Raw genomic sequence first — 27,640 nt, forward strand, 5'->3', positions numbered from 1 at the left:
CTTTTTGCATGCCACTGGCCCCCGACATAGCCCTTCGCCCTCACCAAGCCTGCACGCTGACCAACCCCCCTGCTCGCACCTGCCTTGAATCATAAACCCCTCTTCAGCGCGGCTCTGCCTCAGAACCTCATCCTGTTCCCAGCGCAACACCTCCCTTCTTTCCTTTCATGGTCCCCGGCCCTTTGATGCAAACCCCTTTTTCCCCGTGTGCCCGTTTGTCTTCCTCGTTCCCAGGCCGACACCCAGCTCTGCCGATACTATTCCTTGCCCCTCCCCGTACAATAGAAAGCTTCCCTCATCAAAGGACCCCCGAGTTGATCAAAGCCCCCACTCCATGAGATCCGATCGAACCCCGCATTCCATGAATCGGCGGAATATCCAGCTGCGCGATAATCATCACCTGTTGTGACCAGGGTGGGGACTTCTACTGTAAATGTGTGTGGGAACGGGCCCGAAGGGGGGATTCCGGGAATGTCTTTCCGTACATCAAAGCATTGCCATGAGTATGTAAACTGTAATAAAACCACAAAAACCTGTATATAAGGGGCCAGGCCTCAGAAATGAGCTAGAGCACCTCATGACGATACCTGCTGTCTGTTTTGTTGTGTTCTCCTCCGGAGAGAATAAACCTTGTTTCCTGCTTCCCAGTCTCCAGCGCCTGCCTCTTCATTGATTAATAATTCGTGGGTTACAGAGGCAATACCGCCGGGCAAATATCGATTGTCCCCGACCTTAGTTTCAACAATTGGCGTCCCAAGCGTGGGGCCCATCAGCGACTCGTGGATCCAGTGGGAGAGGTCCTGACGACAGAGTGAACGACTGCAACGATCGGGAGAGCTCTTGCCCAATAGACCCTCGTCTGGCAGCCGATCATCCGAACTTCACTAGTTCCGAACAGACCTCTCTCGAGTGATCTACGGTCCTGACTGGGAACCATTAGGAGTGCCGTGAGAAATACGAGAAAAAGAGGACGAACGGGCGCTGGATTCGGAAGACAAGAAACTGTCCATACGGTCCGGGTAAGGTCGTGTAAACACGACGAGTTGCGAAATAATTGCTTGATTGTTTAGGAAATACTAGTATTGCTCTTTATTTGACTTATTTGGAGATTCACTGTCTGCACACGGAGAAACAGTAGGCTCTTTCCCTTTTGCAAACAGTGAAGGATAGGTAACGCAGCCGTCGTGCCTATTTTTCTCCCCCACTGATTCTATTATTTATTTACGGTTTTTGGGAGATTCCCTCTCCCACACTGATTAACTGGGTTCTTTGACCCCGAACTACTGTTCACGGATTGTCTTCTGGAGATTCTCTGTCTGCAAACAGGAAATAACAGATTCCTCTTTACGGATAGTGAAAGGGTAGAGGACGCAGACTTTTGCGCCCTACTTACTCTCCCCATTGACTTTATTTATTTATTTATTATTGATTGTTCCTTGTTATTGGTTATTCTTTGTTATTGGTTCATGAGGTATTCACTGCCTGCAAACAACGTAGAATAGAAATATTCTGTCTAGTCTTTGCGCACAGTGATAAGATAGGCAGTGCTGACTTTTTGTCCCTCGTTGCGAGCCGTCATGTCTGTCTTCTCCCCACTGATTAATAATTGGTTCAGCCCGGACCGTTTGTTAGAGGTGGATCATCTAGCTCCGCTGGAAGGCACCCCTAATAAGGACATGTTCATAAACTATGGATTAGTTACCATAGCCTATAATAAATTATGGCACAGGTATACCAAAGAAAGTCAAGACAAACAGTGGCCACTGGTAGGATCCTTCGACCTTGATAAAATAGAAACGTTAGAAATAGCCCTTCGTAATATTAAGACAACGCCTATTATGCTCGACAGTCTCGGTATGTGGCGAAAAGAGGCAATGCAACGACAGAAAAAAAGACGAGGACAGAGCAGGTAGAGGAACATATCAACAGGACAACCCCTGGACACCACGACCCGAAGGTTATCCCCCGACACTACGCACAGGACGACCAGACTTAGGGCCAGACCAATGTGCTTTTTGTAGATATGTCGGACACTGGAAAGCCCAATGCCCGACTCTACTGAGCGTGAGTAGGGGCAGAGGGCCGACAGGAGTAACAGGCCGACAGAAAGGGAAAAGGCGCGAGACAAAGAAGAATCAGACTCACATGGACAGACCAGATAGAACCACCACGTTCGATTATGCCCGATGGCACAGATTTCGCCAGAACAATTTCAGCGACATGTTCGAGTTTTCCTAGGTCGGACAATGTAAAGACGGGAACCCAGCCTAGCCCTAAATTAACAGACGGAAAAGAAAAATTATGGCCAAATAACTGTTTTATATTTGTCTTGGGTCTTTGTATGTCGTATTTGTACTGTCTCCCGTCTGAGTTTGTGTGTACGTAATGTATGAATCTGCGTCATCCCTCTGCACGTGCTTCCGTGCTACATAAACTCTGTTAACAGAAATTTTAGCTTGAAACAACCTGGAAAGAAAGGAATGGGAAACGAAATCAGTAAGCCACTGATGAACACGAACTTTTATTTAACATAACAAACAAGAAACAATAACGCTAGAAACAATAACGGTAAACTGTAGAAAATGAAAGTCAACAGAACATTCGCCCCCCCCCACATTCTGGAACCTTCCAAAGTAGGGCAGGGTTACGGCTACGCCCAACCGGCAGCAACCCATATAAGGCGGGCCCTGCTGCCAACACTTGGTCAGGAAATCTTAACATATGGGGGAGCCGGAGGAGAGGCAGGGGCCAGCGGAGTCCGGCCGGAGCGGCCCTGGGTAGTTGCCGGTAGTCCCGCCACATGCCTCCTCGGCCCAGCCACAGCGGCCCTGGACAGTTGCAGGCAGTCCCGCCACATGTCCCCCCCGGTCCGACCACCCATGGCCAGGGACCGGGGCCAACTGAGTCCGGCTGCAGCCGATAACCTAAGGAAGCCCGGTCCAGAGAAGAACGAGACACCTCTTTCTTTTCCCCTCCGTGACAGCCGCAGCAGCTCTGGGCGGCGGGATGTCCTGTCCATACCTCTGCAGAAATTTGTCCAAGTTGGGCTGGGAGGGAGAGGCGACGCGGACGAGCCTCTCCCACCTCCACGGATAGGAAGTCTCCCAGCCCCCGGCCCAGCGCCGAACTCCCCCAGCCAGGCGGTGGTGCCAATACCTGCGTAGCACCGAACATACCATGGTGGCGCCCCAGTACTTGCGCAGCACCGAACGTGCAACGGTGCCCATATTTTCGGAGCACCGAATATGCAATGACTGCACCGATACTTGCGCAGCACCGAATGTGCGCCGCAGGTGGCCATACCTCCGTAGCACTGGGCATGGGCCTTGTGGAGCACAGGATGTGGAGAGACCATCGTGCATGCCCATGAAAGAGAGCGGCCTGGAGTGCACCGGGAGAAGGAGACGGCGCGAACGAGTCTCCCTCGCCCCCCCAGGTGGGGGCATCACAGCTGCACCCCCGCCGAACGTCCCGCTTCCACAAACACAAAGTTCCATTCCCTATTTTTCCTCAGAAAGGTCTCTTCCACTCTTGCAGACTCGACGAGAGGGGACTGCTGCAGGGCCTCAAAATGGCGTCTGGGTCCGCTAGAAGGCGGGTCTCGGCCGCTAGAGTAACTTTGAACAGCAATGTAACTCGGGCGCTTGCCCACCGGGGCGCAAGCCCCCACCTCCGACAACATCTCCGCAGCCTTGAAGAGTCTGAAAAGGTACCCGGCGGAGCCCTCAGCCCTGTAGGCTTCCGGTAAGGGACAACTGCCTTGATCGCCAGCGAAATAAACATGACATTGCCACTCCTTCTGTTAGCATGAATTCTAGAACTGCCGAAAAGGACTCTGGTCCAACCGCCGGTTGTAGGAAACTTTTTCCCGATGCTACTTCCGGACTGACCCGGCCCCGTCCAAAATGGCGCCGGTATCAATAGGAACTTACGAACACCTCGTGGTGTTCCTGTTTACTAATACAAAACTTGATGTTCTGAGATATATATGACCCTTTGTACACTTGACAAGAAGAAAGGAGAGCTCACTCGACGAACATGTAAAAAGGATCCCGTTAAAAATAATGATTACAAATGTACAATGTATTATATTTTTTATATATATATAGCTGATGTATAACCTCGCTTATGACGCACGCACACGGTATGCATATAGGAAATCTGATTGCAACTAGTCTGACTATGCTTCTAAATTATGAAATAAACGCCCCCGAACCCCCCCCCCAGCCAATTGATAGACGTTTTAGTTTGCTAACAAATGAATTGATGAAACTTTCTAATGTTTTTATTGCTGCAAAACAACACCACCACTGTACGCACTTTAGCCATTGCCGTGTCCGGCCAAATACGATTGCACCCTCATAAAATCCACGTACTGAAATGATTTTGCAAAATAAAGGTTTTCCAAATTATGAACGGGTACTGCATGCTTTATTTAAAAATGTGGGATCGGTGGGAGAGTTCTTTTCTGTGCACCCTACTCTGCTCTCTCTTTAAGGTTATTAGAAGATGGTTGCCCAGCCCCGGAGGAAGGATCGGATCTACAACACGATACTCTGCCTTCAAGGTACGCGACTGACTCATGAACTCTCGCGTGGAGAAAGACCTCGACTTCTGAGGATGGGTAAAACGAAACGGTATAAATGATGGAATGTAAAAAAAAAAAAAAAAGGGTAAAATAAAACGATGTAAATGTTATAAAATACGACACTCAAAGGTATTAGGGAACAGAGCTGACCAAAGAACTGAAGAACCCCCGATGGTGAGATACATCTACTAACTAGATACCTCGCACTAGGCACCTCTGGTTTCCTTTTTTCACGTTTCCCTGCTCACGACCTATAAGGACACACTGCCCCCCCCCCCCGACTCCAGAAACCGTACCCCAGGGATCCTACCCCGAGGAGGAAAGACGAGTATGATGTAAGTAAAGGACTCTTGAATACATGTATTTGATATGCGCGAATGTTGTCCCCCTCCCTTCCCCTCTTTTCCCTCCCTCTACAGGTTACATCAGGGGCCGCAACCGAGGTTTGGCAAGGATCTGAAGCCTCGCCCCGTCCGATACGCGAAGCGGACCAACGCTGCAAGGTGGCGCCTAAGCACGCCCACGAACTACTCGCGTAGCTAACGAGCCCATAAATTTAGTATGATCTGATGAAAAATGATCACCCTTAACCCATGCTGCACGAATGAACCCATGTTACGTATGTTCGAAACTCTGAGAGAATGTGTGTGTGTGACTGAAGCGTTGACTCAACTGGTCGAAGGACCAAGAATGCAAGAAAGTGCGACACAGTGGTACCCCCTTTTCCTTTTTCTCAACGCATGTCCCCCGTACCCGACCTAATGCTCGCCCGTCCTGAACCGCATGCTTACAAAATACTAACACAGACCTGCGATGTCTTGTATCGAGTAATGCGCTGAATAATCTATCTTAAATACACGGCCGCTCCCTATGTTGCACGTGTACTATCTAGCCTATTGTTACACATCTCTCTCTCTCTCTCTCTCTCTCTCTCTCTCTCTCTCTCTCTCTCTCTCTCTCTCTCTCTCTCTCTCTCTCTCCTCCACACTCTCACTCTTCCGAACGACTAGCACCTAAATTGGCAAACCGCCACCCCTAGCACACCACCCAATTGGCTCCAAATACCGCCAGTATTTGCACAAAACTTGTCCGTAATAAAATCACCATGAGACCGTGTCACTACCTCTCCTTTCTGCTAAATTGACGAAACCGAGAATTGACCATAAGGGAAAGGACAGGTAAGACGACTGAGGTTCCCTAATCTGACCCGTAATAAGGGAACTACATGTCAGCGGCTCCCCTGATGGAATAGAGTGCCCCAGATAACGCGACCTTCCCCGTTCCGAATTGTCGCAATCCCCAAACCGTAAAGGTAACCGAAACCTTCCCATCTTCCCAGGACGCACCCAGTATTGCGTCCAGTTGCCCCAGATAAGAGTTTTTTAACTATCCTTCACCCCCGATTGTAAAAGATGGACCGACTTGTGACTAACGCAGGCCAGCTGTGGTTCCTAGAAGTGATTTCTTTAATAGACAAATTTCAGAGTTTGAAATTCAAGAAACGCCACTGAACGCTCACCAACTGAACTGTGGCCTTCTGCCGATAGTACCCTTATAACCCGAAGTAAGATGATGCCCCCCCCCATCACAGTTTTCTATGTCCTTAGTTATTTTCCCATGAGACCCCTGTCCTTTCTAATTTTGTAATCAGGCCGTGAGAGGCTGCATAGGAACCAGAATGATGTTTTACAAAGCTAAAGATTAGACCAAAACGAAGAAAACCATTACAATGAACCTTGTCGAAAGTGAAAATGTTTAGTTAAAAGGCAGGATGCATGGATAAAATGAAAGATGTTTAGCCTATGTTCGTCCCTCAGCGAGATACCTATTAGTACCATGTTGATAGCTCACAACACCCTTTGTAAATATAAACCCCTAGAGAACGGTATAGCTTTGTCAGGCTTGTATTACGAAGGTGGGTCTCCATCAGATGAACTGTTGTGACTATAATAAATAGTTGTGAAGAAAAGTCATAGTAAATCCAGCAGGCCCACCATCGATCATTTATATGTCAGTTGTGAACCCTAATATAACGGACGTTTCTATTCTCATTTACCTGGAGCTGGGAGAGAAATAGACTTATGTGATTACTTTCCTCTACCAATTCTCTAAAAACTGTCTTTTCAAACTCATTTAAGGGTACGACTGTCGGAGGAAAGAAGGACCGGATGTGGGAGCACGTGGCCTGACTACAGATCTTGGAACACCTGCGACGTTGGCCGAGGCGAGACCGCGACAGAAAGGAGCTGCAGGACGAGGCACTATTTCCGACAAAGTGAGAAGAAAGGGCTAACCTGATGCCCCTGCTCAATGTTCAAATGTGTGCCGAAAAGTCCCCGCTCCCTAAACTCGGTCATAAGCCCGCCAACCTGAAATTTCCTGTTCCCCTAGTCTGTTCCCGGTCTGGCCTTTGCTCCATCCCCCTTTTTCTCCGGCCTACCCTATGGACTATTTGTACACTCTTCTCCCATCTGAACTTTCTTGACTATCGACTCCGAAAGACACAGGGCGAAAAAAGACCTTTTTGACCAGAAACGCGAGGAAAAGGTCGTGCCCTGCAACACGGAACTTAGAATAGAGCTGGACCCGTAGCTCCACCGCCGGTGCTCCACAGTGCCAACAGAAGACAAAAGAAATGCTGAAAACTCACTAAACTTCGAACATTCCTTCATTTTCGTTTCTGCTACGTCTTGTTTCTCTCCCAGCCAACATTGTATTAATCATGTAACAGTCTATCAGTTCACATCATGAAATGTACTCACTGCTCTCACTACAGAATATTGCATTACTATGACTTTCCTGCTAACAAGTTTATCAAAGTTTATCAATAGGCCCGCCTCCAAAAACTAGAGATCTTAAATGTAATGTTTACGACTCCTTCACCTGGGGTCCTACTGCTTTTCCTTATGCCCACCATAATAGACCTGAATAGAAAATGAACCAGCAAGATGTCTTGAATATGTTAAAGGGAGGACTGTGGAAAATTAGTACGGTTTGGTGAACATTATCTGCGCCATCTTGCCTTCCCCCCTGATGCCACACTTTTTCGTGCGCGCCCGCCATTTTAAAATGCCTTGATCAGAACAGCCCTTTTTGCATGCCACTGGCCCCCGACATAGCCCTTCGCCCTCACCAAGCCTGCACGCTGACCAACCCCCCTGCTTGCACCTGCCTTGAATCATAAACCCCTCTTCAGCGCGGCTCTGCCTCAGAACCTCATCCTGTTCCCAGCGCAACACCTCCCTTCTTTCCTTTCATGGTCCCCGGCCCTTTGATGCAAACCCCTTTTTCCCCGTGTGCCCGTTTGTCTTCCTCGTTCCCAGGCCGACACCCAGCTCTGCCGATACTATTCCTTGCCCCTCCCCGTACAATAGAAAGCTTCCCTCATCAAAGGACCCCCGAGTTGATCAAAGCCCCCACTCCATGAGATCCGATCGAACCCCGCATTCCATGAATCGGCGGAATATCCAGCTGCGCGATAATCATCACCTGTTGTGACCAGGGTGGGGACTTCTACTGTAAATGTGTGTGGGAACGGGCCCGAAGGGGGGATTCCGGGAATGTCTTTCCGTACATCAAAGCATTGCCATGAGTATGTAAACTGTAATAAAACCACAAAAACCTGTATATAAGGGGCCAGGCCTCAGAAATGAGCTAGAGCACCTCATGACGATACCTGCTGTCTGTTTTGTTGTGTTCTCCTCCGGAGAGAATAAACCTTGTTTCCTGCTTCCCAGTCTCCAGTGCCTGCCTCTTCATTGATTAATAATTCGTGGGTTACAGAGGCAATACCGCCGGGCAAATATCGATTGTCCCCGACCTTAGTTTCAACAGAGGTGCAAAGGATATTACTGAGAGAGAGAACAGACAGGTGCGTGCATGAGTGAAAGACAAGTGAAAGTCAGCTGAGTGAGATAGAGGGGGAGACCAGTGAGAGACAGAAGCAAAAGAGATAGCTGAGAGAGATAGAAGGGTCACGTGACGCAGAGATGGGCGAGAAAGATAGAGTGGGTGGTAAATAGACAGTCACATTAGAAAGGAATAGCCAAAAAGAATAGGAGACAGGTATGAGACAAATGGAGATAGACATTTAAGAGGCAGCTGAGAGGGGTAAAATAGGAAATAAAGTAATTTGACATGTGTGCGATAAGTGAAGACTGCTGAATGATATAGAAAGGGAGACCTGTGGGAGAGAGGTGCCAAAGAGACAGAAGGCTGAGCATCAGCTTAGAGAGACACGGAAAGAAGTGTGGGGTCAATGGAGAGGGAGAGAGGAAGACAAGCGAGCAAGATAGATGGGTTGATGACAAGACAGGCATGTTACAAAGAGGACAGTTGAAAGAGAATGAGAGAGTTGGAGAGAAAGCAGGCGTTTAAAAGAGCTAAAGAGTGGTGGAAGCAGGGAGAGAGGGAGAAGGGCAGACAGACCAGATAGAGGAGGGAGAGAGAGAACGTTTGTGACTCTGGGACTCCTCATGAAGGTGAGAGGAGGGGGGCGAGACTCCTTCACTCCATCCTCGGTCGGCAGTAGGAGTTCCTGCAGGGCGGTGACGTGGGGAGGGGCAGGGTGGGGGGTAGTAATGTATGGATAACGGAGTTTAACAGGTAAGTAAACATGTAAATAAATAAAACGAATTTCGTTGCTTGCACTACATCGCATTTGGTGATGCAGTGCATGCAACGACATTTGTTTGATTTATTTATGTTTACTTACCTGTTAAACTCCGTAATCCATACATTACTAATCCCCACCCTGCCCCCTCCCCACGTCACCGCCCTGCAGGAACTCCTACTGCCGACCGCGGCTGCTTCACTCCACCTTGCAGGGAGGTGGGGGGCTAATGTTTTGTTACGCCACTGGCCTTGGACTACCCACTTACCATCACTTGAGTGGAATTTAATAAGTGCAGTTACTACCACCAGGTATCACTGCATATTACTCCTCACAGGCATAAAATAGGTATTTCATGGCGCTAACTTTAGAGATGAAAATACATTTGTGAGTACTCAGACAGAGAGTATGAAGAAGACGGCGCGTTGAGGTATGCAGTGGATTCATGCACAGACATGAAAAAAGCCACTTGTGCATTTACACAACGTCAAACCACTTATTTTCTACGTAAAGACTTGCTCTTAATACCTATTATCACCTCGAACCTTTCCCCTACACCAAGAAACAGGCATCTGGCACAGACTTTAGTAAGCTACACCAAGAATACACGTGTTACTATCAACAAATGAGAAATGTCAAGGTGTTCTTAGAGGCAACACCTTGTAATCACTGCCAACTAAGTTGAAGCTCAACGAGAATGAATATCCTGTTCTTCCTGTTATATGACTTTTCATTAACTGTGGAAGGGAAGGTGTTTGCAGCATAGAAGGATCCTATACCTCAGCCTGTCACTCTATATAAACGTGTTGCGTGCTTGCCAAGATGCGCAGACAATGAGGTCTCATTACTTTTAACTTTTTTGCCCTTTTAACTAATCACTGTAGTGCAACTTCAGCAGTTTCGTTTTGTGCAGCACTCATAAGATATCACCTACATAACCTCATTTCGATGGGGAAAACTTGAGATAGAAGGTATTTATTGTGTTAGACCTGAGAGCCTTAGGGTGGTCTTCCCCAAGATTTTTGCCTTTTTGCCTCACCTTTTTGCTGCTTTCTTTTTATTGGCCTTAAGACTTTGAGCACTATACCACTGCTGACCAGTTCTAAAGTGCATGTGCTTTTCCCCTAAAACATGGTTTGATAGACTCTTTCATATTGGCATATTTAATTTATCTATAAGTCCTTAGTAGAGTGCACTACATGTGTCTAGGGCCTGTAAATTCAATGCTACTGGTGGACCTGCAGCACTGATTATGCTGACCACATCAACAGCACTTTAAACCTGTCTCAGGCCTACCACTGCATATCCTGTATGTGCAGTTCTACTACCATGTCGACTTGGCATTTAAAATCACTTGATAAGACTTAAACTTCCCTTTTATAAAAATATAAGTCACCCCTAAGGTAGACCTTAGGTAGCCCATAGGTCATGGTGCTATGTAACTTAATCGTAGAACATGCACTTTTAAGTTCTGCGTGCCCTGGTAGTGAAAAACACTCAAATAGGTTTTCCTTACTGTAAGGCCTAATCCTCTCATAGGTTAACATTGGGAATTCCTTATTACACTTATAAGCGGTTATTCTTGATTGAGAAGGAGCAGCACTAACATGTTTCATATTATTGGACTGGTAACGATAAATCATATTAACTGGCAAAGTTGAATTTATCATTACTATTTTAGAAATGCCACTTTTAGAAATATAATAACACCTAACAAAAGGTTCAGGTACACAGATTCGGTAGCAAGCTACAGTTTCTACTGTTGTTAATGATACTTTTAGAAATATGGCATTACTCTGCTATCAGCTCTGTGTGCCTTCAGCCACTCTCCAATACCCGTCTGGGGTGGATGGCAGCTGTACTTTGCGCCACCCCTCTATACAGCCACACACAAAGGGAGCTTAGGTGCAACTAATGGGAGGAAGGAGCTGACACACCTGAATGGGCAGTGTCCTGTCCCCACACAAAGGGTCGCATGTCGCCTTGTAGTGAGTTTGGAGCCATTGAAGGGAGGAAGGACCTCTGTGCACTTAAAAGACCCTCTTTGAAGTAACCTCCACTTCAAAGGCACAATTGGATATAGGTACTGGGTCTCAGACACCACCAAATCAGACACTACTGGACCTGTGAATAACTCTGCCTAGAAGAAGGACTGCTCTGCTGCTACAAGGACTGCCACTCTGCCGGACAGCTGCTCTGTAAGAACTGCTTTTCTGCTGTGCAGCCCTGCTGCCTCCTGCCATCTGCCCTTCAAGGAAGAACTGACTCTTACTTGAACCCAGAGTGATCTCCAAGGGCATGCTAGCTTGCATCCTGTTTTGAGACTCAGGGATATCAAAGTCTCAACCCCAGCTCTGGTGCCTGGTCCATTGGAAGTGGATCCAGGTGCTTGCTCCACTGGAACCGACGCATACTCTGCTGAATGAAGCAGAATCGAAGCATTGCTGCTTTTGCAGGAACAGAACTGGTGCATCGCGCTTGGGACCAGCGCATCTCCATCGGAACCGACGAATCGGAATCACCGCCTTGCTGTCACCACAGAGGGACGATTGGTTTTCAGACCCAACACCTTTCGGAACCGATGCTTTATCTTTGGAACGTATGCATCACCATCATTGTGTGGAGAACATCGATGCATCACCTCAACTGCGGTATCGACCACGACGCATCACCCAGCTGCACCCAGCATCTCGCTGTTTCAACCAGGATCAAGGAAGTTTTGCTCAGTGGGCCTTGCGTGGCTCCTGTATCCAGTCCACACTCCATTACGGTTGGCCTGCTCTCTTAGCCTTGCCACAGTCCAGCGTGACTAGATAACACCATAGGCGCTTATTGCTTTTAAGTACTATTTTCGCTTTTATTATTCAAAAGTTCATAGCTCGACTTCTACTCATTGGATGTTTGTCGTTTTAGTCTTGATTTATTTATAAAATCATATTTGATCTTTCTAAACTCGTTTGGAGTCTTTTTGTGTATTCTTTTACTGTGTTACTGTTTGAAGTGTTGCACAAATACTTTACACATTGCCTCTTACGTTAAGCCTGACTGTTCTGTGCCAAGCTACCAGAGGGTGAGCACAGGTTAATTTATGGTGTGTATCTGACTTACACTGACTATGATTGTGGTTCCTGCTTGGATATGGTGCATACCTCTGCCACGCAGAAATCCAATTTCTAACATATTGACACCGATAAATACACGGGATATGGGCATTTCTTGGAGCCAATAGATAATATGAGCTCAGCAAGGCCACCCCTGTTGATGAGCGATATCCTGTGCTTATATCTAGTGACATAAAGACTCCAAAGAACTGGTTCTCCTTTCTCAACTATATTATAATTCACAGGCCACACCAAGATGTTGCCAACATTGCACATTAGTTCTCTCTATTGGCCTCGAGTAATAAACAAAAACACAAGTGTTGCACCTATTTTCTCACTTTCCTCAAGTATGGATTAGTGCCGAATGTGCTCCATTCATCACATTTGTGAGCAATGTTTCTTCTTAACTCCACAACAAGCTTACCAAAACAAAACAACTTAAAAACAGATGTGCATTGGCACATATGTACAGAAGGAAGAGTAGCGATTCCTCACTTTCGACTGAAATTGTGAACCACTTTGTTGAAGTACTCCTTCTTTCCAGATGACTGACGTATAATCTGGCTATCAAGTTGTCTATCTGTACCTTCCATTGAATGCCCTCTTAGATAAAAAGTCAATTCCATTGAGCATTGCGGATATCAGACAAGTCTCACTAGTTGGAGGCTCTTACCCCTCAAATGGAGACCACACATCCTCAGGTGCCAATGTTGCACCCCATCTCAATATGCTAGCATCCAAAATGAGGGTCAGAAGACCCATGGATTGAACTTTACCTTGTAAATTGCACGGTGCTTGACACCTCCCTCTGAGAACCCTGGATGATGTAGAATGAGCGAGATAAGTGTTTGTCTTACACCACAGAAACCTGAGACCAGTGAGCCCGAACATATCTCACTACTGTGCCAAGCTGCAGGAAATGCCCTGAGAACACAAATGCGCACAAAGCCAAACCGTACTCAACCCCAAGTCTTTGCAGATGGTGCTGAGATCAGAGCAGACAAATTAATTCTGAGGATCTCTTACTGCAGAATTGGAAGGAAATCTTCCCCATTTGCAGTGTTGACATTTGTATGATGTGTTCCAGGTGTTGGATGGGAAATAGTTTTGACATTTTACCTCTGAGGAAACAGTCATGTTTCCTCAACTTCGCTCATACTGAGCGCCAAGAAGAGGCTTTGGTAATGAGCCAGACATAATCATCTAGTCGTCCATGTATGAATATCGCTGTATTACCAGAGAACATCTCGAACAGTACCACGATTTTCATGAGGTTCGAGGTGCCGACCTCAGACTGATGAGGAGGGCACAAAACTGGTAAAAAAAATGCTGTGGCATGATGGAAATATCATGGGGTCCCCTGGCAGAATATGAAGATGGGCCCCTGAGTCAGAAATATTTCACAGATAACCTTGCCCTTTGGCTGTATGGGGCCCCTCCTTGAAGACTTGGGGGGGATACTGAGTGTTTGGGGGGAGCCTTAAGGCTGAGAGGCCCCTTGCACCACATAGACTGCAGGGGCCTGCATTACACCACTGCAAGGAAGGTCATCCTCTTTGAAACAAAGGAACCCTTAATGACAACACCACTTACGGGAACTCTTCTGGCACTACTAGTGGCATGTATCCAAATAGTTCCTTCCCTCTGTGTGCTATTAAGTAACTCTTTTTGGAATATGTCAGGCCCTGTTTAAAATGTCCTTCACTCTCAACAGACTTGAGAGAGGCTCAATATATTCATGGGGGACAAGAGAAAAAGGCGAATTTTGAATTCGCAGACTGTCAAATCACACTAATCTGCTTGGATTATCAATGTAATATGGAATCAGTTGGGTCCTTGCCTGCACGTGAGCAGATACTCAAACTGTGGCTTCTCAATTGAGTAGAGAAGCACTAAAAAAGAGAGACTAGACATCAGTCATCTCACCGCATGCACTGCCATAGACTGCTGCCCTTTTTATCCTCACCCACGCTGTGATCAAGTTCTACCAAAGAAGCAGTTAGATATTCACAACAGGTATAGTATTGTAAAAAAGACCCAGCTCTCAAGCACCTGCAGTCCTACCTGTTGTTGTTAGGTGACACACATAACCTTTTTAGGTCGAGCTTGGCATACTGTTATCAAGAGTTTAACATATACATAGAGTCATCATTTGCTCAGACCCAAAGGAGTATTATCACCTCACCTCATGCTAGTAGTTGGTAGTATCCTTCTGCCTTTCATTGCACTACATGAGAGACTATGTTAATCATTTTTTGTGCATTTTCGTATTCCCTCTTCACATTGTACTGTCACAACAATGCACACTGTTTGGCTGCTTTGATGTCATTCACTTTGTGGCTGGATGTATACTGATAACTTAAAAATATATATATTATTGCATTCTAAAATTCGATTTGTTTGCTCCAAATGATTCTTGGTTCAGAGTGGCTGATTTTCATTTGTCTATGATGGAAAAGGTAAGCATGTCATTCTGTCAAAAGCATGCTCTCTTTCAGTGAGACTGAGTTCAGTGGCAGGCATGCATACATACACCAATGCAGCCTCTGTAGGGCGTGGGGTCACAAAATTAACAGCCTGATTCATGTAGCCAATAGCGCTCGCAAAAGGGCCAGATTCTGAGAATCTGGCCCTTTGCGAGTGCGATTTTTGCATTTGGTATTCATGATCCCAAATGCAAAAATCGCTATTTAAGAATTCGCAAATATGCGAGGAATAGCATTTAAGGAATCTCTATTAGAAATTCCTCAAATGCAATTCATGACACATCAAGAAATTGCGATTTAGCACTTTTGGGGCCGCTATTTACCGAGAGGTCAGACCTCTCGGTAAATAGCAAAAACTCAGAGAAATGCATTTAAAAGCATTTTTCTAAGTTGCATGTTGCACACACACATGTCCTTTGGACATGTGTGTGCGCAACACCTGTTCAAATGTGCTTTTTAGGGGTGCTACAGGGTGTCCTTTGGACACCCCTGGCACCCTTAAAATCGCTATCTTATTTGCGAGTAGCAAATTGCTACTCGCAAATAAGGGATACTCCCCATTCATTCCTATGAGCCTCTTGGCCCATAGGAATGAATGGGGAGTTTTTGCGAGTAGCAAATTGCTACTCGCAAATACAGAACATGTAGGAATCGCTATTTAATTAGCAATTCCTACATGAATGCCGTTTTGCGTGTCCTCAATAGCGAGTCGCTATGATTCGCTATTAGGGCCACGCAAAACGGCCTGTACATGAATCAGGCTGTAAGTTCCCACTGTATGCTTATCAGCTGGAAGGCGGATGCTAAGCCTTGGGCTGCATCACTTGGATATAATTACTCCTCTTGCTGGAATTTATTAGGTCTGGGAGTAATTTTAATTATGCCAGAGAAATCGGAGTAATTTCATTAATTTCGTTTTACTCTTGGGATGTGAAATTACTGAAATTACACAATTATGCCTGCTCATGTAATTTGGGACAAAAATCCTACCTCAGGAGCAGAGAAACATCAAACTTGGAGAGCACGAGAGACTACTGGCTGCTTCTGTCCGTGTCCTGTAGGCTGCTGTTCATGTCATGTGGCATTTAGCTCTATTTTATCCGTGCAAAATGCATCCTATGGCCAGTTTTGGACACACATGTCCATTTTGTGCTAAGAAAATCAAGCTAAATGTTGAATTACACTTCCTGCATGATTTCGAGTAATTTCGGTAATTTTATGGGAATTAAGCATAATTATGCTGGGAGTAATTATGTGAGTTACGCACAACCCTCAAATTTATTGAATGACAAGTAAAGCGTTGACCAAGCTGGTAGGACAAGTTCTCTGCCCAGCCCCTCCAGTGCTTCAATTTTAATATATGTCTGACGGTTTATGAAAGAGATATCATAAATGCCGACGTACATGTCATAACCACATCCCAACTAGGGAACGCATAACTAGGAGACTGTCCAAACAGTGAACAGTACTACTATTGAATGCTTTGCAGTACAAGATAAGGAACCTGCCTGATCAAGCATTTCACACTAGATAGATGAGCGTTCAAACTCCTTTATGAGTACATGAATGTATATTAATTTCTTAAGAGATATGACTACTTCATCCAGGCGCATTTGTAATTCTCAGTAGCTTTTTGAAATCCTACAACAATGCTTCTCACTCACTCTTTAGGGCGTTAGCTGTTTTGACCAATCCGGTATGTGTGAGAGGGTCGTATAATATTCCTTCTGTCATCTGTCCTTAACCACTTTGATAGAGAAGGCCACTCTTTTGCTCTCTATTTTGTACCTTTATTGTGTTGTTAAGCTTGGTATAAAACTTTCCATTACACATAGGAAAAGAAAATCACATTGCCAATGCTTGTTTTAATGCATGGTGTGGGTGAAGGAGTGAACACTCACAAAACATTTGAGCAGAGCTTACTTTTGAATTTCACGTGAAACAAGCATTTTCTGAAATAAAGTAGTCAACTTCGTAAAATATTAAAACATACCTTACAAGATAAGTTTACAAAATGTTAAAACATATCTGACAAATGGTAAGTTCGGGCATTTAAAACACCAGCACACAATTTGTATGCAGGGGTTTTGAGCCCATGGTGAAAATGTTAATGAAAAACTACTAGTCCCACAATGCAACATGCTGTTGGTTGAAAAAAACAGAACTCAATGATGGTATTCAATGTCATAGTGCCAAAGCACAGAGTTGTGAAATACAAACTAAAATTTAGTTCCTTGCTTTCTTCCTTTTTTAGGTCTCGACTAGGCAGCACATGCGCTATCTCATCGAGAGATGCTGTATACAGTATAGCAGGGGAAGCTCTGCATACTACCCTGCCCATCTTTTCATTGGATTGTGTGTAAATGCTTGCTTTTGATTCATTAAGAGGCTTCTTAGCCCCTCCTCAGTACGTCCATGTCGTCATTGTATTCCTCCCATGGCTATTGGCCCCTTTACTAGATTGTTGCATGGGACCTGTTCTATTTTCTGTATTGAGTTTCTCCGAACTCAAGCATGGCGACATGCTTCATTCAGCGGCAACGCCCACTTTCAAGGCTGCGGGACAATTGAGCCTTTCCAACCTCGCCACAGCTGGTTTTCTTCTCATTAAAGATTAGGTGAGTAAGAGAGTTTCACTTATAGCCTTGGGTTGGAATCTTGCTGCGATCGGTTTAAGCTATTAATAGATTTCTGAGTCCTTTCCGGTTTTATTACCTTAAAATAATGCTTCGTTCTGCTTTTATGTACGAGGAGCAGAAATGCGGGGGAAAATTTTGGTTGCAGTACGTCATGCAAGCCCCCTCTTCAGACGGTGAGCTGCAGAGGAGCAGACGGGAGACATCTCATGAACGAGGCCCTTTATCTCGAGAAAGAAAGGTTGTTTGTCCTTCACGCACCTTGACGTAATCCCAGTTGTTTGTTTGGGGGGCTCTGCCATGGAGAGACTGCCACCCTTTTCGGAATGCAAGACACGTCAGGACTGGGCTAACATAATGACCTGGTGATTTCAGCTCCTGCTGGGAGTTAGATGGGCCTGTGTGATATAGAGACTGACAACCACAATGCGTTGATGCTGTAATATGTAGTCGTACTGGATGTAGTGTAGCAAAACAGACACCGAGAGTGTCTTTAGAGGTCACAGCACAGGCAGCTAGACTATCTCTTACTGGCATTGACTCAGTAATAGTTCCACACTAGACCAGAGCAGTGCATTTCCAGAAAACTACTGACTACAACAATAAAAATGTAACCTGCCTGACTGTCTCAGTTGTTTATTTTTTTAATCACATACGTATTCTTGATTTCATTTGCGTGTATTTGTTTCACTCCCATCTCCCCTCTGTGCATCCTTTTGTCACCCGCCCCCTCACTTCCCAGCTGCAGAGGCAGGGCTTAGTAATGTTTCCACTTTTCAACCCACGAGGCCCCGGCCCGACATGCAGACTGCTCGTCTGGTGCAGAGCAAGAAATATTTTCATACAATTGTAGCTACGTCGATCAGTTTTCCATAATCATCAGGCAGGAGACTGTGTGTGTGGAGAAACTTTGCACACCCGCAGACACTTTGCATACGTTTTTACACTACAATACAAGAGGGCGGTAATGGACTGCTATACCAGTTTCGGTAACGGGGTTTACTAGAGACCTTTGTGTTTTTATGAGGGTAACTCATTTGAGACACAGTGTTTCTCAAACAGGCATCTTAAAGTAACATTCATATAATAGGTGCAATAACGCGGACCATGGGTGGTATAACCACTGTGCCATTATTTTTTCAGGGGTTTTAATTGCACTGGAACAAAACGTGTAACAACACAAGGAATTATCCAGTGGTAGAATCGAGTGCTTAGATAACATGAAGTGATTTTTTAACCATTTGCTTTCTGGATGATTCCAGTCTTGTGTGTAGCAGCTTACAAAGAGTGGTACTGATTTATATATGGTGGTCCATTGGGGACGTTGGTTTTATTATGGCTGCTAGGAGCATGGAAGCTATCACCAGTCACTGTTCAAAGCATTTAGCTCGGGGTTGCACTATTGTCAGTGCTATAACTGAGGGGAAAGAATTGTCGGGTCTCGCAAAGGGGTGTGGCTGATGTAATATGGGTGTTATGACTCAATTGAATTGTACTAAATTTACTTATTTCTAAAGGACGGGTTAAGTTTCGATACTCGGACCTGTCTTTAAATAGTTTAAGTTTACTCCATCAGTCAGCGTTTAAAGCACTGGGCAGTCATTTATTTTTGTGGAGAGGACATATACGTGAGTGTTTTCACATTGTAATTGCACGAACCTCAAAAACATGACAAGAATGCTTGCATTTGACAGTACAATTACAGCTTACAGAGGCAACTCCCTGGAGATGAAGGGTATGATTAAATTAGTAGATGGTGGTAAATAAAGAGCAAGGGCCTGGCTGTGCGTGGAGATGCTCTATGAAGGGATGAGTGTCATTAATCATGTAAGACTACTATTTGAAATAAAAATGTGCACACAGGAGTTTAAGATAACGCTGTCGCTATCTATCATTCCTCTGTTCTCACAGCCGCTGAGAATGACGCAGATCGGTCACTGATTTTTTTTCTCTAAAATTAAAAAAAATGCATATGTCAGAATCCATAGAATGAACTACACCTAGGCACTGCTACAGCCCGCTAAAGCATGTGGTGTAAATATAGATTTTTTTTCTATAAGACATTGGCTATATATGTACTTGATTACACATCATCATATGTTGCAGACGGTACTCCTTCAAGCCCCTTTAACGCTCTTTTATGCCTCTTTTCTATGTGTACATAGGTACCGTGTATGGCTTACAGTTTATTTGCGTAGCACCATATATCTTACTATAATTTATTCTATCCTATACGTCGGCACAGTAAATAAATGAATAAATAAATAACCGTGCCCAAGGCCAAAATGAGGAGCTTTTGTTGGACCCCCTTCTCCCTTGGCGGGTGGATAAGGAGCAACTGGAATACAAAGGGCCCCTCACACTACTGGCCTACGGTGCCACTGTGCCTGTTGAACTGCTTGCAGCTGTTTACGGCTCTGTCTCCGCTTCCAGTCTGTTCCCGCGGACATCCCCTCTAAGGCTCCCCCTTCATCTCTGCCTCCTCCGGCCCCAGCTCTCGAGAGGCACTCCATGCAGCGTCAGAATGTATTTCGGAAAGGAAAGGGGCGCGCAGCTTTTCTGACGCTGTGTGTCCTGGAAGCCGCATATCATGTTGCACAAACATGACAGCTTTGGTAATACTTATAAGGTCCCAAAGTCGAGACCGATTGCATTGCAAATGCTTGTTCTTATAGACAATCACATGCTAAACAGCCCATTGAATGAGACAGCCGTTCAGATGCAATTGCGAGCATCTCTTTGGTATTGGGCGAAGCATGACCTCTAAAAGTGGTAATTTACCAGAACAACGGGACCAGCAACATTTGGACATGTGTGGAGACACTTAGAAAGGAATAATAATGTATGTCATCTCTCTAATCTCGAATACAACCGTGGCCTTGGCATGGTGCGATTAAAGTGGCACTTACAACAACCTTGTATAGCGCCCTGCTTGAACAAGTGCACCAAATGCTGCGGATGCTGCTCTCTAGGGACTCCAGCAGTAGCACTTACAGAGCAAATAAATCTTCCGGCTAGCTCACTAACTCTCGTTTAACACATGCTCATGCTCCATTTCTCTACTAACACACACACGCCCTATAACATACACTCAAACGCTTCGATACACTTTCACACCTCTACTGTTTCACGCAACCCATACACACCTTTGTTTTTCATACACTCATGCGCTCACTCACAATAACATAGGAGTGCACATATACACGCACACCTTCTATCACACCACACATTCACTCTCACACATTCTTCCAGGCCACAATTAAACTCGCCCCCATCAAATGGTCTGTGTCATATGTGACTGTATGACACCTTTAGGTAGCATTTTTATTCTTCTCCAACAGATTTTTGAAAAAGATTTGTCCTTTTGAGTAGGTCTGGATTTACTGTGCTGTTGTATGCAAGCTGCAGCTTTGACGCCTGACCTTAGGTGTTTTAGCACTTTTAAACCAAACCTAATGGCGTTGCCAATGTTTGTTTCCATATGCGGCCACAAGCTATCCTTTGTCTATTGGCAGCTATTGCAGAGACGCTTCTGTGGGAGAGGGCCCATGCTACCGTTCCTCTCCCTTCAGAATTAGGGTTTCCTTCATGGAAATGCAACCTGTATCAGCTAATAGCATACTAGTAGAAAACCACAAAACAAATCATGGCCATGCAAATCTCACTTCACCAATGGCCATACACAGGGCCGGTCCTAGGACTTGTGGGGCCCTGGGCGAAAGGGAAGATGTGAGGCCCCTCTAATTTGCTTGTGACGTCACAAGACGTGACATCATAGAAAACTGACATCACAAAACTATTGATCTTGTCATTGCTGAAGAGACATACTGTTGATATCAGTAACATGAACTAAAAGATAAATATCCAAATGGAATAAGTCTATTTTAAAACTGTATTAAGTGGATTACATTAGTCACATTGGATGCTTGACGCAGATCTCACAAAGATGGCTATTCTAACTCCTAGTTAAATATGCAACAGGGTATAGCGAGATGAAGTTGAATTCAGATACAAATAACTTTTTTATTCTTTTTGAGTGCAGCGTCATAGAGAGGAGTGCCGTAGGTTGGAGTAGGGTGGAATCGGGTTGAGTAGGTTGGCTGGACTGAGATAGTGAGTGGATTGGAGTAGATTGGGGTGGATTGGGATAGAGCGAGTTGGAGTGAGTGGAGTGAGTTAGACTGGGTAGGTGGGGTGGATTGGAGTGGTATGGATTGAAATGGAGTAGGGTGTGTTGCATTGGTTTGTGGTAGGGTGGATTAGAGTGTGGTGGGCTGGAGGGATTGGACTGAGTGGAGTGGTCTGAACTGGGGCGGGTGGATTGGATTGGGGTAGAGTTGGGTGGATTGGAGTAAAGTGAGGTGGATTGAACTGCAGTGGAGTGGGGTGGAATGAATGTGGTAGATTAGACTGGAGTGGGGTGGATTAAAATGGGGAGGTAGGACTGGATTGGGGAGAGGTGGATTGGAGTGAAGAAGAGTGAACAGGAGTGGGGTGGACTGGGGGGTTGTGGGGTGGAGGACTAGAGTGGGGTAGAATGTAGTGAGGTGGGGTGGAATGGGTTGTGGTGAATTGGGGTGGGGTTGGTGGATCTGAGTGGAGTAGATTGATTTGCAGTGGGGTGGATTGGATTGAGTGGGGTGGCTTGGATTGAGGTGAATTGGATTGGGGTGGGGTGAAATGGATTGGGGTGAGGTGGATTGGATTGAATTGGGGTGGGTTGGGTTAGAGTGTGGTGGGTCAGATTGGAGTGGGGTACATTGGATTTGGGTGGATTGGATTGGGTTTGGGTGAATTGGATTGAAGTTGGGTGGATTGGATTGGAGTGGGTTGGATTGGATAAGGGTGAGGTGGATTGGATTGGAGTGGGATGGAACTGAGTGGGGAAGATTGTTTTGGATTGGAGTGGGGCAGACAGGAGTGGGGCAGATTGTAGTGGCGCTGATTGTTTCGGGTTGGAGTGGGCCAGATTGGCGTGCGGAGATTGGAGTGGGGCAGCTTGGAGTGCAGAGATTGGGGTGGGGCAGATTGGGGTGGGGCAGATTGTTTTGGGTTGGAGTGGGCCAGATTGTTTTGGATTGGAGTGGGGCAGATTGTTTTGGATTGGAGTGGGGCAGATTGGCGTGCGGAGATTGGAGTGGGGCAGATTGTTTTGGGTTGGAGTGGGCCAGATTGTTTTGGATTGGAGTGTGGCAGATTGTTTTGGATTGGAGTGGGCCAGATTTTTGTGCGGAGATTGGAGTGGGGCAGATTGAAGTGCGGAGATTGGAATGGGGCAGATTGATTTGGATTGGAGTGGGGCAGATTGTTTTGGATTGAAGTGGGGCAGATTGTTTTGGACTGAAGTGGGGCAGATTGTTTTGGACTGAAGTGGGGCAGATTATTTTGGATTGGAGTGGGGCAGATTGGTGTGGGGTGGGAGGATTGGAGTGTGGTGGAGTGGGGTGGTTTGGATTGGTCTATGGTGGATTTGATTAAGTGGGGTGGATTGGTGTGGGGTGGATTGGCGTGCATTAGAGTGGGCCCGATTGGAGGTGTACTGAACTATTATGTGTTAAAGCATTTTTCAGAAAAAACACATAAGAAAGAAACATTGTCAATTTGCAATAATATTTGAGAACAGCGTACACAGGCAAAAACAAAAGAAAACATTAGTGAAAAGTAAGAAAAGAAGACTTGGCAAAATAAAAGAAACTTAACTATAGAAAATAAATCTTTGCAACTTTTTTTGTCCTGCTAGGCTCGTTTTTACCAGTCTCACGTCTTCTGTTTGCAGGACACTAAAAGTTGAACAGAATAAAATAGTACCTCAATCACATCGGGAGTAGCGAACGTGCACTGATTAAGTTGAATCAATCAGTGCCTGGTCCCTGCTCGACAGAGAGGAACGGAAGTGATGTTAGATCTGCCTTGACCAATGATCAGGCTGTAAAGAAGAGTACCACGCAAAGCAACATGTGGTAAGTAACGGGCTGGTTCCAAGCCCTTTTTGCATAGAACAGTGTCTCACAAACAAGACGCATGCAGTAGCGCATGCTCTTGCAGGCACTACCCTAAAAAGGGTCAGAGTAGCACTAAAAGATTTTCAACAACGCGCAGCCGCATTTTGCTATCTTCAGAGATCAAAAGGAAGAGCTAAAAAAGAGGGATGTTTAAGGACTCTTAAGGGCTTTTCTGAGGCACTGATTGGGGACAAGGGCCTACGGATAAAGGGTGGCTCTGCCGGGAGTAGTTCATCGGAATGCATTTATTCCTTTGCACATTAGACTGAATAGGTTTTTCAATGTCTTTCAACTCATAATATCAATGAAGTTGTTTGTCATTTCTACATCTGAAAAGGCAGACAACATGTTTTCATGGTTAGTAGCTGACAGTGTGTCGCACTCTTTCACAACGAGAAACCTTGTCCAGCTACAGTACTTCCCTTCTGCCTTCCACCACACCCCATCTTCCCTGCCCTGTTAAACAAGACACAGGTGCAGCACAAACATGGGCTGTCAAAACAGTATCTATGAAATCCCCTACAAGTAATTAAAAGGACAAGAAATTCACAGCCCCTCGGACATAAGTGAGGGGCTCAAAGTGTGTCACGAAGCAGTCAATCTGCTTAATTCGCGATAAGAGGGGCCACAGAGCTTCCTGCTGGGGAAATTGGGTGGTAATCCATTTGTACGCACTTAGCTGTATTTACTAGACAACCCTCTAAGTTTATCACTGGTGGCCTAGACTGGGAAGCAAACATGCTAGTCTCTCTGGGAAATAGAAATTAATGATCTAACAGTAGCACTGTGAGGCCAAGGACAGGGCCCTCTTTCCTGGGCCTCCCAGCACAAAGTAATGGCTACAAAGCCCTGCAAAGGGGGCCCCACATCTGCACCTTGCAGCCTGGTCGCGAGCTGTGAGGGCCCCCTGCCCTGGACTTCGAAGCACTAGATAATGGCCACGTCCCAGTGAAAGGGGCCCCACGCCTAACCTTGCAGCCTGATTTAGTGCTTTGAGGCCCAGGGGATAAGGACCACCTCTCCTGTGCCTCAAAGCAGTAGTGAGACACTTTGCTGAGCACAAGTTCCACCATTGCCTACGTAACGTTTGTTCTTGTGTTTGAGTGTCTGCCATTTATTGCAGTACTATACCTCTTCTTGCACTCTGTACGCTTTTGTAACCTGCACCCATGTCACTTTTTTCTCCTGTAATGTACCGTTTGCTACCTCTTGTATTTTGTTTGCTCACAATTGTCACTTTTGCCTCATGTAACTTAACGTTTGCTTTTCTAATTTGTTCGCTTGGAATTTTCTCCTCGTGTATCAGTACAGTTCCTATTGTGAAGCGCTCTGACACCTTTGGGTAAAGTCAGCGCTATATAAAAACGCATAAAATAAATAAACACTGCCCTACTGTGGCAGTCTGAGCTAGATGCTCCCCCCTCCCCTCATCAACCTCTCCTTATCTTCTGATGTCTGGTTAATCGTGGAAACAAAAGGGCCATCTATCGCCTGGAGATGAAATAGACAAAGGGCCGACAAGTTCTTCACCACAGGATTTTAACAGAGGTGCTGCCCCGTCCTTGTTCTGGAGAGCTGCCGTAATTATTGGCTTTGTTGCTCTCACATCCTGTACCCCTTGTTTACCCTCCCCCCTCCTTTCACACCCAGGAATGCCGCCCTGAACAGCGAGGTCAAGACACCTCGCTCTGCTCACAAATACATTAGCAATGTGATCGGGTTGGGGAGGGGGGCCTCGGGGAGTAGGTGAGCTGCCTGTGAGAGTGTGAAAGCGGGGGCCCCCTGTTATGTGCTGAGCGCGAGGCCCTGGGCAGCTGCCCACACTGCCCATGCCTAGCGCCGGCCCTGGCCATACACCTATGTACACCTCCAGCTGGTGCTCAATCCATCAGCTGCACAGCTGAAACGTGACACTGTGCAAAGTTGCCGGCTACAGTCTGAAAATATTCTGAAACTTGGAAAGTAGTGTTAAACTAAAAGTAAACATGCCAGAAAGCAAATCGGTCTGAAAAACACTTCAATATAATGTTTCCCAATGTTATGTTATGTGGAAAAAGCGGCTACAAACTTGAGAATGTTCAGCGAGACGTTCTGCTTCCACGGGCTGTCCTTTCTCATGCCGATCCCGAAGCCAGAGCGGAAAAAGAGCTCTCCCGTGGTCACCAGGTCGCACTTCTGGGAGGCTTCGAACTCCAGCACCGCAGAGTCCCATATGAAAGCATGGAGTTTGCTAAGAGTAAAACAGGGAGGTTATGAACATCGAAAATCATTGCTTCTCAATGCACATTCCTAGAGAGCAGAAACAAACTCGCCCCTCTATTCTATTTAATTCACCCCACTAACAGACACACCACCACTTCAAATAACACCTCGCATCTTTTACTACTCAACTTCAGCTGATCTATTCCTATTCGAAACACTCAAGTAAATAATGCTTGAGATCTCAAGAGCACAACTTTAACACAGCTAATCTTACAGAGAAAAGGAAGCGCATATTACTAATCTACTTCCTATTTACCCCTAACCTTAGATTGCTATTCGCCACAAAGCGCTTTAACACTTCGTCAATCACAGTAAGCACTAGATAAATACAAATGACAAATATATAAAAAATTATAATCAGACTTCACAACTGCACCTTTTTCAGAAGTTACTAAATAGTGATGGTTAATGCTCTTCTCTCACGACTTGTCTCTTCCTGCATCAGAATACAATTTGCTTTTATGTTGTTTGCTATAAGCAGACCACATTAATCTTGGTTTGAAGCTTCATGAATAGGCTAAATAGGTATTAAAACCTGTTCTATATTTTTTATAAGAGAAGGGATTGAAAATGGCGCGACCACCGTAATATTATATTGAGCTCCTGTTTTTACCTTAAGGGAGGAATTGGTTTCAACCTTTATTTATTTAGTATAACATTCTTATTCTTGAGGCTGCCAAATGCTTCTTGGGTTGACTGGATCTTATAGAAATAGTAATAGCAATGGGTCAAAAATTACTTTATTTGAAATGTTTTATGAATTACTGAATATATTGCTTTGTGATGTTTTAAAATACTTAAAGTCTCAATAAACAATTTACTAACAATAAAAAAGGGGCATTTACCAAAGCAGCGTATGAACCTATGAGATCCCCTGGCCTCTGCGGGTCTTCATTAGGAGACAGACACACACTACAATTGCAAAGGATCCAGTGCAGCAGGAGTAGTGTGTGTGGAGATGTGTATTAATAAATGAAAGACTCAGAAGATACATATATATGAAGCCTTGTCTTAGGACTCATGGTCAATCAATAGTTACTGGGCCCATCTGCCGTTTAACACTACCCCAGGGCCGCAGTAGTTGTGCATTCCAACATAAATAGCTAATTACTTTAGGCATTCTCATAATAGTGAGGACAAGCAAGCAAGGATTATTCCAGGAGATGGAAGGAGCTAGAAGTTCAGATTCCATATGGGAGCATAAGCAACACTCAATTACATCAATGACCAGTCAGTGCATTACTTTAGAAAAAGAAAAGTATCATTTTAACATGTAAGTCAAGCACAACAGTCAAAACTAAGATCTACAATGGAAACCAGGAGATGCTAGCTCTATCTGAAGCAGAGGCAATAAAATAAATGTTTTACAAATATTAGTACTAGACCTAAGACATAAAACTTTTGTTAATGTTGACCATACACTATGTGATTTTCTACAAGGCACGCCTGTGATGTGAAGACTGTCTCTTGTTACATCTGGCCTGAAGAAGGGGATATACAGACACCATACAAATACCAAATGAGTCTAGGAAAGTGCAAGCTGAAGGCAATGGAGTAGCACTTGGCGGGCTTGCTTCCCCTGGTCAGCAAAATTAGGGCAACAATATGGATCTGGAGCTGCCGCAGTACACAGAGCTGTATTCATTCAAGTTGTCCCAGCTGTGCTTTGTGCAGAGCTTGACATTAAGGAAGTTAGTGGTCCAATCAGGTTTAGAAATATCTCTGATCATACTCCGAATGGAGAATCATATATCTTATGCAACATTGTTGCATTCCAAAACTACTACTTTATTGTCGAGTAATGGTTGCTGGCTCAAAGGTCAAGCCAGTTTTCAAAGAAAACACATCAGCCAACGTAAGTTTCACCCCTTCTGGGCGCGCAGGTCTGGGGCTTTCTCAAGGCTGTTGAAATTGATGAGGATCACAGATATTACTAAATCCAGTTGGACCTCT

The 27,640-nt window shown here is 45.3% G+C and overlaps 1 protein-coding gene across 4 annotated transcripts in view; it reads right to left on the minus strand.

Moving 5' to 3' along the window:
* The window catches only part of GRIN1 (glutamate ionotropic receptor NMDA type subunit 1), a 778,837-nt gene that overhangs the window by 164,973 nt on the left and 586,224 nt on the right, over window positions 1-27,640 (minus strand). For all 4 annotated transcript variants that reach the window (XM_078642154.1, XM_078642156.1, XM_078642155.1 and 1 more), the window contains exon 17: window positions 25,494-25,655. In XM_078642154.1, the coding sequence (XP_078498280.1) occupies window positions 25,494-25,655 (162 nt within the window). The remainder of the gene's footprint in view (window positions 1-25,493; window positions 25,656-27,640) is intronic.

Source organism: Lissotriton helveticus, chromosome 5_1, assembly GCF_964261635.1.
Source record: "Lissotriton helveticus chromosome 5_1, aLisHel1.1, whole genome shotgun sequence".
NCBI classification, from domain to species: Eukaryota; Metazoa; Chordata; class Amphibia; order Caudata; family Salamandridae; genus Lissotriton; species Lissotriton helveticus.